This window comes from Epinephelus fuscoguttatus, linkage group LG12 (assembly GCF_011397635.1).
Source record: "Epinephelus fuscoguttatus linkage group LG12, E.fuscoguttatus.final_Chr_v1".
Taxonomy (NCBI): Eukaryota; Metazoa; Chordata; class Actinopteri; order Perciformes; family Serranidae; genus Epinephelus; species Epinephelus fuscoguttatus.
The window spans coordinates 20,140,842-20,158,290 of NC_064763.1; the positions used below are offsets into that span (position 1 = coordinate 20,140,842).

The 17,449-nt window shown below is 41.9% G+C and overlaps 1 protein-coding gene across 2 annotated transcripts in view; it reads right to left on the minus strand.

The window, feature by feature from the left end:
• Positions 1-17,449, minus strand: part of kirrel3a (kirre like nephrin family adhesion molecule 3a) — a 300,742-nt gene that overhangs the window by 51,481 nt on the left and 231,812 nt on the right. For both annotated transcript variants that reach the window (XM_049593140.1, XM_049593141.1), the window contains one exon: positions 13,263-13,368. In XM_049593140.1, the coding sequence (XP_049449097.1) occupies positions 13,263-13,368 (106 nt within the window). The remainder of the gene's footprint in view (positions 1-13,262; positions 13,369-17,449) is intronic.

Genomic DNA, 17,449 nt, shown 5'->3' on the forward strand with positions numbered 1-17,449 from the left:
GACCTAAGGGGCCTATTTTAATCACAACGACAAGCACAAAGTGGAAGGTCTTGGGTGCACAGCATGTGTGGGCGTCTCCAAGCTCACTTGCTATTCTGGTTCATGTGCATGTAGCAGTGAAAATTGTCAAAGAGCGGGGTGAAGTGAGAGGGTGACCTGAGGGCTGGGTCGGACCTGCAGCCCTGCTCTGAATTTCCAGTCCCAACCACAGAACAATTTTAGGATTCCACAACATGTTGTGAGATTGGGAGGAAGCAGTCCTCAGTCAGGGTGTCTATAGTATCAGACGGCAAAATGTAATGCATTTAAGACCCTTTTAAGACACCTGTTAACCAAATTTAGGACCAATTTTTGGACCTTAACAAGGAGTGTTTTTTTATTTACCTACAGGCTGTGCAGAAAGAGGGAGTAACCAACCGAGACAGCTTCTGCCAGTTAGGTTCAGTTGTTTTTTTTTTTTTTTTTTGGAATGAATGAATGGGTGGCAGATTGAGCATTTTTCCCCCAACAAAATAAATATTTAAAGTACATATTGGTCTTGCTTTCTTCACCATAATGCTGACTGAAAATATTGTGCATTTAAACTTATTTTAAAAAAGCGTCTGATGAACCATGCTATACAAACTTTTCATAATTACTGCTTTTGTAAACTCAAGTGTAGCACTATGAAATAATTAAGTTTGTTAGTGTTTCTTAGGTGCTGTGGCAAAATCCTCAAATCACTATGTTCAAAGCTCTGTGTGAGAACAATGTCTGCCAGGTTTGTTTCACGTGAGGTTTAACTGATTAAAGTGCGCAAAATGGATTCTACTACTTCTCCAATCAATTTATACTGAAAGAGAAATGATGGCACAGGCAAATGTCAGACAGAACTGGTGAACGGTGAATTTTGAAATTCAATTAATAACATATTCAACCTCATATTTAGCTTTAATTTGAACATTTATCATCAGTTCAATTGCACTGTATATTGTTTATCGTTTAAAACCTCATGCTGGATTTTGCAACATGTACTCGCTGTCAGATATAAACCTAAGGTGATGTATATATCCTGTATACTGACACGTACATGCATATACTGTACATACCCACCAACCATATGCATATAAAGCTGTCCCGCTCATGAAAATCCTTAACAGTCTCATGTGATCTTGTTTAGGTAAGGAGCGGAGTACAAGAACCGTTCAGAGTGGGAGCTGAGTTTTTGACTTGCTGCGCTACTTTCTCCAGGCGTTCACCTTACGTTTTGCATCTTTGACAATGTTTTGCATCTTTCATGGACGTCCGCAATGAGCTGATATCATCTTGTGTGGGAGTTAAGAGTGAAACACAAGTGAACTGTTCAGAGTGGGAGCTGAGTTTTTGACTCACTGAGCTAATTTCTCCAGGCGCTCACCTTAAGTTTTGCATCTTTGACAATTTCTAATGTGTATGCCCACCAACAAAATATATCAATCTATAAATGAACAAAAGTCACAAACAGTATAATATGTCCCCTTCATCCATACATTATGGTGCTGCTTCTGTTGCTTGCTGTCTGGCGGACACATACTGCATCCTTGCAGTAGTACAAGTCTTCAGAGGTAAGAAGTTTTAGGGGAGTGCTCGACTGGCTACAGCGTCCCCCTTCAACCTTTAATACATATTATTAATATGAATGAGGAGGATGGATGACTATCCTATTAACTTCTAACAACCTGAGTCTAAAACAACATTAACCTTTAGGGATCATCATCAATCTCAATCCTGGATCACAGTCAAATAGGCTTGTGATTTGTGATACCTTTTTTTTTTTCTGAAGGCAGAGACTGATCTTGCTTTCTTTATTAGAACAATGTTGGTGACAAAAACAAATGAAAAAGGAACCTTGCTGTCAATATCAGCATTCTCCATTTGTTGAACAAAACACTTTTTTCACAGATGAAATGTCGGCATTATACATTTCTACAAACGACAGATTCATTATAGCAATACATTTCATTTTTCTCATATCAGGATTTATAGTGTATGAGCTGACTTTGTCATCAGTAGGTGGAGGGGACAGTGATGGGTTTGATGCTTGCAAAACTGCAGACCATTGTTGGAGGCCAACAAACAACAAAGGACCCATCACTCAATACGTTTACATGCACAGTTTAATTCCACTTTCATTCGGAATGAAAGGCCATTCCGATTAAAAGTGATCATGCAAATGGTCATTCCGATTGAAAATTAAATCCGATTAAAGGGGGTGGTTTATTCCGTTTGTCATTCCGAATCAAAGAATTTTGTGTGCATGTCAACCCTCATTCCTCTTTAAGTTCATTCCGGTCTTTCTGCGCAAGCTCGTTTCCTTGCCCTTCTGGCGCTATGACGTATATAGCGCGTAGCAACGGGCTGAGATAGAGCTGTCGGACTTGTTGCACTCACCTGTTTCAATACGCGAAAGCGCGGTCTTCTATCTCCTTTCTTCGACATTCTACCTCCCTTCTCCTCCTCAACAGACGAAGCATTAGCAGAACAAGGTAGTTGTCGTACTGCTGCTTCAAGAATATAAGCAAAACAGCCCCGAAAAAGGCACTAAGAACGGCGTCGGCAAGCATCTTGTTATCCGGTGCGAGGACTACAGTGTTTTCTTCCGGTAAACATAAACATGTAACTTCCGCCCCGCCCCCTATCCAATCAGAAACCTTCCCTGTCCCAAACCTTGCGCAGACCTGAATAAAGGCGATTAAACTGATCTCCCGTGTAAAACCTCATTCCGAATGAATATTTCCTGTGTAAACTACCTGGAAACACTTTAATTCCGAATGATTTCATTCAGATTTATTTCATTCTGAATGAGAAGCCATCATGTAACCGTAGCCATTGTGTTTCCACAGGGTTTTTTGCCACAAGACATTACTGCATTGCCAGTCAGAGAAGTGCCAAGAAAAGCAGTTTTTTTTTTGTTTTTTTTTACCGAGACATCCCTGTGTTTCTAGCGGCTTTTTAGGCAACAGGCATGGGTGTTTTTAAGTGACCCATCGCAGTGTTTCCTGCCAGGATAGTGCTACAAAAAGAGATTGTTCTTTTTACCAAGATACTGCCAAATCTGCGTCACAAAATGCAGGTATTATATGTCAAAACATGATCATTTCCCAGCCATAAACAAATGGTTTTTAATGCATTTCAATGTAACATACCACAACATACAATATACGTATCTGTGGTTTGCAGAAATAAATGACACCAACAATTATTCAGGGGTTGCTTCTATTGATTTTTTTTTATTGATGTAAATCAAATACTGTATATTGACAAATGAGTCGTATGATTTCAATAATGGGTTCTTTCTAGTTTGATGTTGAATACTGATGTTAATTGGATTTTAATGCTGTCAAACTAAAATTGTGGTGGCAAAACTGGAGATTTGTTACTACATTTAAACATAGCTGTCTTTGTTTTTGTTTTATGGGCAGTGGTGGCTGGTATGTGATACAATTTAAGTTTTGAACCATGACTCCTTCTGTTCTGGCTCCGAATGACACAACAAGACGACATTTTTCGGCTCCTATGTAGCCTACAGCCCTGTGGTGGCGAGTCGTGTTTTGCCTCCAGCTACTAAAATGATGTCATTGTGACGTCGGCCCTAAAAGGGTCTATGGTAGGACATTTTTTTTTCAGGTGGGGGGAACAGACCTCCCAGCAGATTTGACTCGATGGCTATAGCCTTGCTGTCAGCAGACAGTGTCCTCGGCTTCTCAGTCAGATCCAACCCTTGCTTTTCCACAGCTCCAACCTCTCATCCAAATTTGGTCACTATGACTCCCAAAAACCAAGATGGCAACAGCTGAAGTGCTTAACTCCATAAATCCATGGGTGATGTCGCAGTAATTATGTCTCTTTTTTTACACAGTCTATGATACAAATCTCTAACGCGCTATAGCCAAAAATGTCTTGCTGCTAAGGTTCAATAATTACAAAGCAAAACCTTTTTGTGATATATACATTGTTATAGCAGTGAAATTATTTTTTCAATTCACTGCATTATGTTCATCACACACAGACTGTTTTTGTTTCATGTGGAAAATGAGGAACCCTTACCCCACTGTACACAAACACTGTCTAGGATATTTCAGTGCCAGAACAGTCAAACGGGTTTTTGTCCACAATCAGAGTGTTTTTGGGCCCTTGTATTCACATCGAATGGATGACAGGCCAAGCTTAACCAACACAACTGTGTCTCTCATTAGACACTGCTAAAGTGACAAATGAAGAAACCGGACATGACAACTTTGCTTCAAAGTAAAAAGCCATCAACAGCAGCGACGGCAGCAGACGCAGTCGACACCGCTCCCCATAGGAATAGGAGGCACTTGATTTGCAAACGACGTCGACTCATTTCCCCTCTCCTTCTGTTCTGTCCCTCCTTCCTCTCTCCCTCCTTTACAATTCAATTCATCTTTGGCTCCCCCCTCACCCTCCTTTGCCTTCATCTTCTGTTTTACTTTCTCTTCCTCCATCCATCACTTCATTTCTCCTCACTTCCTTTGCGATGTTTTGAAAAACAAACGGGCAATAATGAGTCGGCTCCCAGATTCATCCCGCGAGCCTGCCAGCCAGCCAGGGGTGTAGTCGTCTGTGTGGGGTTGTTGAGATAAATTGTCACCCCGTGGTCGCCCCCTCCCTCCTCCTGTCCTGTGTCTATCTGTCTGCGGACACGGTGCTGCTCTCAAGCCGCTGCTGTACTTTCATCCCCAACACCCATGAGTCTGGGCAAACAAACATGCACAGATAGCAATACTGCACACAGCACAGATGCACACACACATGGAGGCTGACAGGCGCACACACACACGGACCACAGGATTCATATCATCAAGGTGAATGCCATAATCTCTCTCCCTGTGTATACTAAAATACACCATCCCTATTTGAAGTCAATTTGTAGTTGCTAGGATGCAAATTTGAGATGCAAATTCTCCACAAGTTTTGTCACAACATCCCATGAACAACAACTAACTGGCCGATGATTCTCCAATGGTCTCCAAGCACTTCTTTCTCCTCTGAATGGAGCTCTTTCGGCCAATCTAGGACGTGAGAGAGGAGGAGGAGGAGCGGAGGCAGAGAAGAGAGATTGAAGAGCATCTGGAGCTTATGTGATAAGGAGGAGCCACAACTGAACTTACTTCAACTCCAAACACACCACCCACCCATCCACCCTCAGGAAGTCTGACTTTCCTCATTTCACAGAGAAAAGGAAAGACCTCAGGTGATCAATAACACGCTCAATGGAGAGGGCAGCAAAACGCCTCAGAGGAATGAACCTGTTGCCTTAGAAGTGTTAAAGACCCAATGACACGCTGAGAGATGCAGCTGTGATATAGCGGTATGGCATTCATGTAATGTATTCTTTTAAGAGAAAAGCCTTTCTGCAGCAGAAATGTTGTGCACATCTGAGTTCAAGTCAGTTGGAGCTGAGCCTAAGTCCTGCCGTGTCCTTTCCAAGCGACAACCTCAGGAGCTGAAAAATGAAGCCAACCGCAAAATGCCACATACTGCAGTTTGTCTAACAGCCACTTGAGGCTGGCTCCAAGAGGGAGTCTATCTCCATCATCAACCAATATCAAAGTTATGCATAATTCAGGGCATGGTCATTTTCAGTGACGAGTTGATGACCCTGATACTGTTGGGTAGGTAACGTAATAATGGTGTGACCCCAGATTCCCAGAACACAGGGGTAGTCAAAACTGTAGCTGTTGCTGTCGCTGTCATGTGTTTTCAGATCGTGGAAGTTAACCAGTAACAGGAAACATCTTTTTCATTGTCTAATAAAGTCTCGCTAAGCATTTAGTTGTACTACAAGACCCTCTCAGCAGTCAGATGTTCAGTTTTTACAGAAGTACATTCTATTTTAATGGTTGTAGGCATATTTTTGCTAGCAAAAATTAGCATTAGCATTTTTACAATTAAATGTAGACTGTTGGTGCTTCTCAAAGTCAAGGAAGGATCCTCAAACATCTCAGTTTCAAGGAGGCTACATTATCAAGTCCCACCAAAGGCCTGTTCCAATGTCAAGGATCCTTTGAAGCCTACATAAGTTTGAGTCCTTCCTTCAGAGAATTTACAAGGACGCATGTGTGAATCTTATGAGGGCATGAGGTACCCACAATTCTCTGCATATGATTTGCCGGAACTGAAGGTGAAACCTCTTCAACAACGTACACCTGGGCACTCACTAACCTGTTCCAATGTGTGTTCACTGAATGCCAGGAAAGAGTCTTGCCTATCCTCAGTAGGACCTGACTTGGAAGGACCCATCCTACAAAGGAAGCATCCTTGACTTTAAAGCACCATATAAATGCACTGTGCTAACCAAGCTAGCAGCTAGCAATGGGGTTAGCTCCACCTTCTCATCCAAATATGGTCACTTCTAGCTCCAAAAATACTGAATGGAAATGGTCAAAATGCACAACTCGAGCCCACAAACCAAGGGGTGACATCAGGGTGGCTACGTCCATTATTTTATGCTCCTTACCCACAATGCCTCCATTCAATGTTCAAAGGCAGTCCTGCATAGGTGCAGCCAGGCTTGATTTTGACAGTTTGGCACACATTGATTTCTGTTTGTATGTCAATGCCAAGCCATGGCAACAAAGGCTCCTAGTGAACAACTTTGCACCAGGCCAACACATTCTCACTCCAACCTCGTCACAGATGAACGTTTGCTCATGGACCTTCCACGTCCAAATATGATGTCCAAGGTTGTTGAAGTCCTGGGACGCCGTGTCAAGTTCTGCCTGTTACATGCATTGTCTTCATTCAAAATGAACTTCCGTTTTCACAGGATATTTACATACAGTCTCTTTCAAAATGAGCACACTAAGTCGGTACAACACCGTAAACTGATGTTTTTTTTCCTTCAAAACCTAAAACGTGGTTGGGGTTTAGGCAACAAAAACACGTGGTTAAAATATAACGGCGACTGGCTGTGTATCATGCCGACGTAAAGGATGGCTTTTTTTTTGTCAGTGTCCGATGCCGAACATAACTGCCCAATCACTGGATTTCAACGACTTCGGAGTGAGACCGGGTTGCAACAGTCTCTAAGGAGTTGGATGTTTAGTATTTCAGATAAATACATTTTGTTTAAATGGTTTTAAGCCATTAGCTTTTTACAGTCAAACATAGACTGTAAATGCACTGTGCTAACCAAGCTAGCAGCTAGCATTAGGGTTAGCTCCATCGTCTCATCTAAATATGATCACCTCTGGCTCCAAAAATCCATGATGTTGACTGTCAAATTGCATAACCCAAGTCCACAAACCAAGGGGTGACATCAAGGTGGCTATTTCCATCATTTTATACAATCTATGCTCCTTAGTCACGATGTCCCTATTCAATGTAGTACTGTGTAGGCACAACCAGACTTGTTTTTGACACTTTGGCACACACTGAGCTCTGTTTGCATGTCAATGCCAAGCCACTGCAGTAAAGGCTCCTATTGAACCACCGTAGAGAATGACACATCTGGGGTTGTGTTTACATCGGGTGGTGTCTTCTAATTTTGGCGCCTCTTTTAACATAAATGTTCTCTCTCTCTCTCTCATCCGACCTCTTATCACAATACAAGCATACAGGGTTTTGGGGGCTTTAGTTTGATGTCATATGGACAAAACCCCACAGACCCATGGTATGGCTTTGTTACTGCGCTTTAAACTTTTCACGCAGTACTTGTTTAAATTCACTTAATTGTTCAGAATTTCTTGAGGACAGCTTCACAGGTCCTCTGACTGGCTCACTGCTCTGATCCATATCCAATTTAATGATAGGGACTGTGAAGGAACTAACCCCTTTGAGTAATTTTTGTTTGGAGATTTTCTTCCTGCACTGAAACACTGTGTTCACTCAACTTCTTTTCCTTGGGAGTGACTGAGGGTGGCACTACACATACAGGAGTGCCTGACAGAAGTGGAGGAGAGGCAAGAAATGTATTGTTACCTCCGCCAAGGAGGTTATGTTTTTGGCGTCTGTTTGTTTGTCTGTCTGTTTGTTTGTCTGCAAAATAACTCAAAAAGTTATGAACAGATTTTCATGAAATTTGGGTGGAAAGGTGGAAATGGGACAAGGAACAGATGATAAAATTTTGGTGGTGATCGGTTGAAGCAAAGTGGATAAAATAATAAATAAAGTCTATCGTCTGACAGTCTCAGCAGCAATTCCAATTTCTAAAGACGGTGAAAATAGCGCCATCTGATGGCTGGAAAGTGCGTCTAGTTCTACTTGCTAAATACTGTTGTAATTCTAAAGTTGAAATTAATGTTCTGTGTTGGAAAAAAAGAAAATGAAAAATACAAAAAAAACCAACACATTATATTCTGTGTTGGTACAAAATAAAAATGAAATAAATACACCACAGTGTCTCCATGGTGAAGGTATATATAACCTAATAATGATAGTGATGCAAATAACCTAATTGTGACGCAGGCTAGGCTAATATAAAAGAAATATGTGGGCAGAAAAGCATCAGCATGGTCATCCATAAGCATTTGCTGATAAGCCAGAAATTCAAATCAATACACATATTGAACATAACTAGGTATTATATAAAGGACCTGTTGTGTGAGTGTTTTGTGGCTCTGGGGACTAAACAAAGGATACCTGAAAAAAGTGGGCCAAAGTCAAGTGTAAAGTATATGAAGTGGATGTGAAGTATCAGATTCTTATCGGGACTTGAATGCCATGACTCACTTGTAAATGTCTGGGTCGGAGAATTCAATTAAATCTTCTCTCTCACAGAAATTACTATTAAGACAACCCTGTATGAGGAATTAAAGGGGAAACTTCTTTTTTTATACTTTTTTGGAACGTGCTCATTGGATTTTAGGTGTAGCACTCCACTGAAAAAGAAGAATCCCATTGTTGAAGCACAACCTCCTTTTTACAATATGTTTTTCTTTATCTTTCGCCTCATCGGGACTGTTTCTTATTGTCTTGCTGCAACATCTCAACACATAAGGAATCAGAATGAGACTTCTCCTTGAGCGAGACTTGGTTAGTCACAATAACAAACAGACCGGATCAAGTAGAAGGTAAGGAAAAATGTTTTATATCTTTCGTATGATGACAGTCTGAGCCTGTCAGAGGCAAAAAACAAGCATTTTTAGTGGAGGTACATTGTCGGTGCGCTATTGCCACGAAGATTACACTGCAGCCCATTTGGCAGCTGCTGACTGGATGCAGTGCTCTTGCTGAATACTGGACCATTTTCAAAAATTGTTGCTTCCATTAGTCACACACACACACACACAAACAAATGGGAAAATAGGGTCCAGGTTGAAAAATACCGATGTCTAACTTTAAACATTTGCTTCAAGCTGTTCACTGTGGTTGACAGTGGTTTGCCCCACATCAATATAAATTTTATTTTTTAATATAGTTAATACTGTTGAACTTCTACATGCAATTTGTTCTTTCTTCCAGCGTTGATCTGAGTGAACTCTCCCGAGCCTCCCTGACTACAAGACCCCTGGGTCAGGAAATAACCCTTCAGGACTCAAGAAGGGCACTAATGGAAGGGTTAGTGACAAATGGCCAATTTAGGACATAATGGGCCTCAGAAAAACCTGATAACTGCTACGACTCCCACATTCCAGAATGCGGCCTGCAGAGTCACAACACTGTGAACCTCGGAACGAAGAACAAAACGCTAACTCTTCAGTGTAGAATGGTAAATGTGAACATCTAACCAGCAAACTGATCATAACTCACAATAACACAAATTGTAAGTGTGGAGGCCATGACACAACCTCAAAGTCAATGTGTGGATGAGTGGGTGTTTACTCCACTGCCTCCCTCTTCCACATTCCTCTGGGGAGAGTAAGAAGGACTCACACTGGGAGACAGGGACTTTGTCAATATAAGCATTAACTATTTGTGCATATCCTACGTAAACATACGCACGCACACACACACGCACACGCACACGCGCACACACACACACACACACACACACACACACACACACACACGGACTGCAAGCCAGACTCTATCAGGTTTTATTCAGTGGAATAATACAGGTAGTTGATGTTTGGTGTCTGTCAGCAGCTCTGGGCCCAGGATTAAAATATGGGAGAGTTAAACAGGTAAAGCAAATTAAATCTTTTTCCAGCAGTTTCTAAGCCCCCAAACGTGGGCGTTTTTTTTAGGGATCCGTCGCTGCTTTTCCTGCAGCTTTTTAGCCCCCAAACGTGGGCGTTTTTTTAGGGATCCGTCGCTGCTTTTCCTGCAGCTTTTTAGCCCCCAAACGTGGGCGTTTTTTTAGGGATCCGTCGCTGCTTTTCCTGCAGCTTTTTAGCTCCCAAACGGGGGTGTTTTTTAGCAACCAGTCACTGCAGCAGAGATAGTGGCATGAAAAGCAGTTGTTAATTACCGAGCCATTGCTGCTCTTCCAGCAGGGACTTTGCCTCCCAAAATTGGGTATTTTAAGTCAAAATCTAATCTTTTCACAACCATAAGGTCATTAGTTAAAACTAAAATCAGGTATTTATGCTCCAATGTTTTCATGAGCGATATGAAATGCAGGCCCAGGCATTACTCAGATTTCTTGGGAAAATGTAAAACAAACAGATACACAGCACATGTCTGCAGATCTTCTGTGGCATTCACTTCATTTCTAGGAAATCACATCATGGTGAGACTCAAAGAAAGAATCCACTGTAGCAGTACATGCATGCACAATACACTCAAGCCAGCACCAGCAGAAGTGGTCAGAGATGTATATTATACAGCATGCTGACACTAAGGTGGCAGCAGCACAGATAGCATTGTACCCAACAAACCATTAAAGAAGCATTGTCGGCAGATGAGGCATTTCCTGTCATATTTAACCAACAAACATTTTAACAAAGGAAGTTGTACTTGACATGCATTTTGCTGCTGTCAGTTTGGGTTTATGAACCTTAAAGCAATCCCCGAATGAAAAATAAAGATCAAGGAGCTGGTGTTAAGCATTAATGTTTACTGTGCTGTTCAATATTCTGCACAAATTCATTATTTTTGTCCCCTGCATTTTTTAGCCTGTGTTACAGGGATGCTTCAGGGCCACGATTGTAGGACTGAATCTCACTGTGCATGCCTTGTAGTTGGCCTGACCCCTTCTCTCAGAGTTCATGCAGTGAAGGAGAGATGGTCGGCCCTGTCCTGGCACACAGACAGATGGCAGAAATGTGGCGGCTTCTCAGGGCTGTCTGCCCATTTATAATGAAAGAGGAGCCAGCTGCTGGGGAGTGTTTACGAGCACAGGTGAGCCAGTGGTACGGTATGTTAGACATTCTTTAGGACAGCCTACAGTCAGCGACAGCCCCACCCCAGACTGCATGACACACAGTGATTATGTCATTTATATGTGCTGAACAGTATGCTACAATATTAGTATTATCAAAAATATTAAAAAATATATATAAAAGGCTAAAAAGAAGGCTGTATTACAGCGACTAAACAAAAGCTACACAGGGAAAAGGGAACAAAAAAGAAATTAGTACAGACTGTGTGCAGCCTCATGCTGTGTTTGTACCCTGGACATTGTTCTTCTTGGTGTTACAGCTTTTATCAAATGTAGCAAAGCTTTTATGAAAATCAAGATAAAAATGTAAATACTGCAAATAATAAAATATAAAACTAACAATAAAACCATTAGGCTTCCTCTGTGCAAAGCTATTGATGTTAACTTGTTGCTGAAAGTTCTCCACTTAAATGTTTGACCTTATGAAATAGCATATCCATAGAATACTGTTCCATGACCTGAGTTCATTTTCTCGTTTAATTACTTTTCTGATGCATTAAAAGATCTAAATTCTAAGCTGCTGCCTTGACATCAGGTCAAAGAGAAAAAACAAAACATTACATCCATACATTAGCTATACCAGCTTATCCCCTTGTATAACCAGGTGGGCTGGAGCCGACTGCAGCTAACACTGGGCGAGAGGTGGGCTACAGCCTGGACAGGTCACCAGTTAATCACCGGGCTGACACATGGAGACAACCTATTTATGCTCACATTCACGCCTACAGGAAAAACAAACACTTGGAGCACTATAGATATGCAGTAAAGAGTCTGCTTTAATTCCATTTAAGTTTTAACCATAATAAGCTATTGGAATTATTAGTGGCCACCTAATGTATTGTATAATATGTAATGCAACATTTTAAAGCGGGTTCGTAGACATATGCCCTGTTTCCCCCAAACACTTTCAGTATGGAACCTTTGGAAACAAAAGTAACCCTTCGGACATGGTACCTAGACCCTGGTGTTTCCACTGCAAACAGTACCCTTAAATGTGGGCGGGGTTGTTGTCACTCACTGCTCTGTCCAGCACTCATTGTATTTCCTGGCTCGTTATATACTAGTCCATACCCATTGGTAGCTTTGTCACCTTCTACCTATGCCAGTCCTCAATGCCTATGTGCAGTTTCACATAGACCATGTCAGTGAGAAGAAAAACGTGGGACAGACAGAATTCGGCCACAGGGGGAGCATTTTAGCCATTTTTAAGCATTCTTCTGTTGTTATAGCGCCACCCAGTTGCCAATTACAGTTAAATTTATCCAGTCACCTTGAGGCGTCCTGTTCTACATATCTACCAAGTTTAGTAAAAATCGATATGGCGGTTAGGCCTAGATAAGAAATTAGCTCTCTAGCGCCCCCATTTTGTTTGAACGGGTCAATAACGGAAGGGTCCCCTCAGATTATGTGTGGTCATATGCCGACAAAGTTGCGTGGTGATCGGTGAAACCCCTGAGATGTTATACACCCTTGTGTGATGAGCCACGCCCTCCGCAATATTTATTGCCTAGAAGCTCAGTTTTAGTAAGTTTTCCAACTTTTGCCAAGAGGGAACTTTAGATATTGGTCCCTAGATTATGTTCACTGAGTTTCATGCAGATCGGTCAAACTTCCTAGGAAGAGATCGATTTTAAGTGTTTTTCAAAAAATTCAAAATGGCGGAAAATCAATATAACCGGAAGTTATGGGTTCTTGAGGCAAATTTGTTCCTCATGAGGAGAGGCATCTCTGTGCTAAGTTTAATGTCTCTACGACATACGGGGCATGAGACATGCCCATTCAAAGTTTGCAATTTCAATCTGTTGATATAGCGCCCCCCTTTGGCCAATTGATGTAATTTTGCTTCATTTGCATCCTCCCATGACCCTCTACCACTGTGCCAAATTTCACAAGGATTGACCAAGTCAGTGAGGAGAAAAACGTGGAACAGACACACAGTGATTGTGGTGAAGCTAACCTGTAGTAGATGACAGGCGGGTTGGCTTTGGCAGCACAGTGGAATTTGACCAGATTTCCCTCCAGAACAGGCTGCGGCTCCACGGTGAGGTTGACAGTCGGCAGGTCTGAGAGAGGAGGGGAGATTATAAAAGGAATGAAGGACAAAGCAGCATATGAGGGCTTGATAATACTTTTAAAGTCATCAGTTGCTGTGGTTCATAAAAAGGTCAAATATTGCACAAGGCCCCCTTTTACTTCAAATCATCGATAATTTTCCCTGTTTTTTGATTCTTCACGGACCGTGGAGGCACACAAGAAAAACTATATTTCTTTACAAGCTCAAGGTAACACAGTGTGAGTAACTGAAATACAAATGATCATTTGGGGGTGAAGTATTCCTTTAACATAACAAAACAAAGCCTCACAACAAAACATCAACACCAACAAAAGCCACATTTCCACACAAACAAAAACCCAACAACCTTTTTTTTGTTTTGAGAATCAAAGTCTGGGACAAAATAACCTTCCGTTGCACTGTGAGTGAAATGCCCTTTTAAGTACAATATAGCAGTTTCAAAGGGAGAAAGCCTCAGTTCCTGCTGGTTGGGAAAAGCATCTTGCTTTTAGTGCAAATACAAAATACAGGTTGGACTTTTGCACAACAGGCTGTATTATTCATTGTGATCAACTCGGCTAAATCAAGGCTGCCACCCATAAGAATGAAAGGTGCAGTGCTAGGCATTATCAAACACTCCCACTCAGTGGCTCACAAAGTGCTTAAGTGCTTTTGAGGTGTACAGTGAAGGCCCTTACTGAGGTGTCTCTCCAAGTCTCAGTGTAGTTTCTCATATGAAAAACTTCCTGATCTTTGATTCCACCAGTACAACTCCCCTGCAGTCTGTGGTTGACTTCATTATCAGGAATGTGACTTACACTGTTGGCAGAAATTTTCATTAAAGAAATGAGAGTTCTTTTGTGGGCCACAGGAGGATTACAAAGAATCTGCCAATTTATGTGGCGTCAAACGCAGTATTTCAAAATTTAAATGATAGTGGATTTGCTAAAGTCTTTCACTGTTCTCTCAAGCAACTACATGTTGGGATATATGTTGTGCTTTGTTTGTTTGATTGACTGATTCATTTAGCAAGTAGTTGGGGTTGCCCCATGAAACTGAACTGAAATTATGAAGAATTGTGAGGGTGGTTATGTCTAAATCATACATGAGAATTGTAGCTCTCCAATGTCCCTTAGTTGATTGTTTGATCTACTCAAAGATATGGCTTTGTGTCTGCAGCGATACTGAATTTTCTCAAATAATGGCGAGGGGTGTGGTTCCCACAAACAGAGGCTCGTCCCATAATACAAAAACACGGATGAACTCCAAGTGCCTGTCATGTAATGTACATGCTAGTCTCTATATACAAACTCTACATTCAGTGAATGTAGAGTCTGTAAGCAAACCCCGGAGATCTTGCCTCCGGAAGAAGAGCAGAAGAGCCCTGGTTTCCAGTTTTAGGCTGTTTGTAGTCCGCGTGATATTGACCAATCACGTTTGAGCCGGCTGCAGTTGTTGCCAGGATAAACGGTCCATGCGGTGAACTAACAAGGCGGAACATAAATGGTGTCACTGCAAACTCTGAATCCATCGCAATGGTTCAGCATATTTACTTATATATAAACGGAAGTCGGAAATGGAAATTCGCCTCCTCCACCCAAATCAAACTGGAATGCCAAAAAATTGGGGGTATGCCCCCAGAGGCTGTATTGCCATCTGTCGGAAGTCAGACGCCGAATACAGCCGATGGGTTCCGAGAATGTGTATATGTTAACTAAGCGTCATGATCATTTCCATCACTTTAATTTTATAAAACCAACAATGTAATCATGCTATTTAATAATTATATGTTGTATTTTATTTACAGGTGTCTTTCATGACACTCATGGTCACCTTAGAGGCAAAAACAGAGAAAATGGCGTGATATTGTGCTGTTCTGGTTACTCTTTGACTCTTCCCCCTGCATTACAGCAAGCTCTTTACAAAAATGGCTATACGACATAGTTTCTTGTCTACATCTTGACGAAATTCGGTTTCCTCTGTCTTGCTCCCTCATCAGGTTTTCTAAAATTTTATTTTACTGAACACATCTAAAGGATGAGGAGTCAAGCTGACTAACCACACTGGACTACTTCCTTGCATTGGCCTCTACACTGTGCTTCCATCTGCCAGGACACTAGGTCTCCATTGGACCTCCCGTGACCACCCATGGTCTTTACCCCATGGACGCTATCTCTCTGCCTCAACCCACCCATCTTATCATTTCTAGTCATCATTATTATTACTACTAATACTACTACTGTTATTACTGTTACTATTATGTCCGTAAAGTAATGCAAGGTGCGAGGTGGATGGAAGAGGAAGACCTGAGAGTGGGTGGGGATGTGGATGTGCAAGAGTTGGGAGCAGTACAGAGGAGCTGGGCTGTGGATGGCCTTAAAGGCAAGGAGTAAGATCTTAAAGTCAGTGCTGTGTTTAACTGGGAGCCAGTGAAGCTGCTGAAGGACAGGAGTGATGTGATTAATGGAGGGGCTTCTGGTGATGATGTGAGCAGCAGAGTTCTGGACCAGCTGAAGTTTGTAGATGGACTTGAGAGGGAGACTAAAAAGGAGCCACTTACAGAAATCAATACGGGATCCAACCAGGGTGTGAACAAGAATGGCAGTACTGTGCAGTGTGAGGAATGGGCGAAGGCGGTTAATATTGCGTAGATGGAAGTAAGTATTTTCAACAAAATAGGAAAATACAGACAGAGGGCAGAGTCTCTGCAGATAAATACACTGCCATACACTTCTAGTGGGTCATAAGTGATGATTGAGAGAGATTACTTCTGTATAAGTCTACATGGATGGGAAAATCCTGCATAGTATATCTTTAAGGATGCATGCTTCAAAACTAAAGCAACAGGTTAAAAGTGTTTACAACTGAGTGCTCACAAATTTCAATTTAATTACTTTGCAACAAAGTTGCTATGACTTGATTGGGCAATAAACATTTCATTGCTTGTGTCTGACCTTCATCCACATTGGTGGTGTTAATTGTACTTTTGGAGAGAACCCTAAAAGTCCTCAGGAATAGGGCTGTAATGGATTGTTTATTCATGCTGAACCGAACTGACGCACATAATGTGGGACCAAGGTTCACAAGTGTGAGTTATGCCCCAAAACTTTCAGCTGCATGGTGTTTGCAAAATAAACTGAATGGGCAGGAGGGGTGGTGGATGGATCCAAGAAACGCCGATATGCACACGGGACAGTGGTGTTTGCATCCTGTAAGATTATAAAGCCAAACCCTGTTTTGTTTTTTCCTAAACCCAACCACCTGCACCTAAACGATAAACTTCCTGTGAAAACAGAAGTGTATTTTGAAAGAAGACAATGCATATAACAGGCAGAACTTGACACGGCATCCGAGAACGTCAACAAACAATACACCCAGGCTAGACATGAAAAGTCCATGACCAAATGTCGATAAGTGACAAGGTCAGAGTGAGAATGTGTTGATTCATCAACTTCAGTTCTAATTCGGTCTGGTTGGCATTGATGGAAATATGACACCCTGGCGGATGCGCTAATTTTAGCCCCTTTGCAGGAGCGATGTTAAGACAGGCCACTACAAAATACCGTCCGTCTCCGTCTGAGCAGCGGTCAAACATTGATCAAAGTGAGTTTGAGAGAGAAAAGAAGTAGTCACTATAACATTTTAACTGAGCTTCATGCTGCTTACTGTTTACTAACCTGTCTTCTGTCCCATCGTGACAGTGAACATGACATACCAGGAAAAAAAACCAAAAAAACAGAAAGGCGCACTCATGTACTGTTCGCAGAGCTATGTACACAGCTCTGGTCTACTGGCAATAGGAACACTGCCTATCACAGTGGTCATGGTCCAAAAGTGGGTCACAGGCCCATTCTGAATGGACCGCAAGTGACTTGAGAACGTTTTATTTCCCAAGTACAGTAACTTTCTGGCACGGAGCTTTCATTCTGAAGAGCTGGCCCCTGCTGTAGAGCGAGTGGCTAATCGGCAGCTACTTGATATAGACAGCAAACTGGCTTGATGACATGTCCAAAAGCAAATATGACACTGAATGTGTTCAACTGTGTGGACCTTGAACTGACGACTAAGGAGAAATCTGGACCACGTGGCTG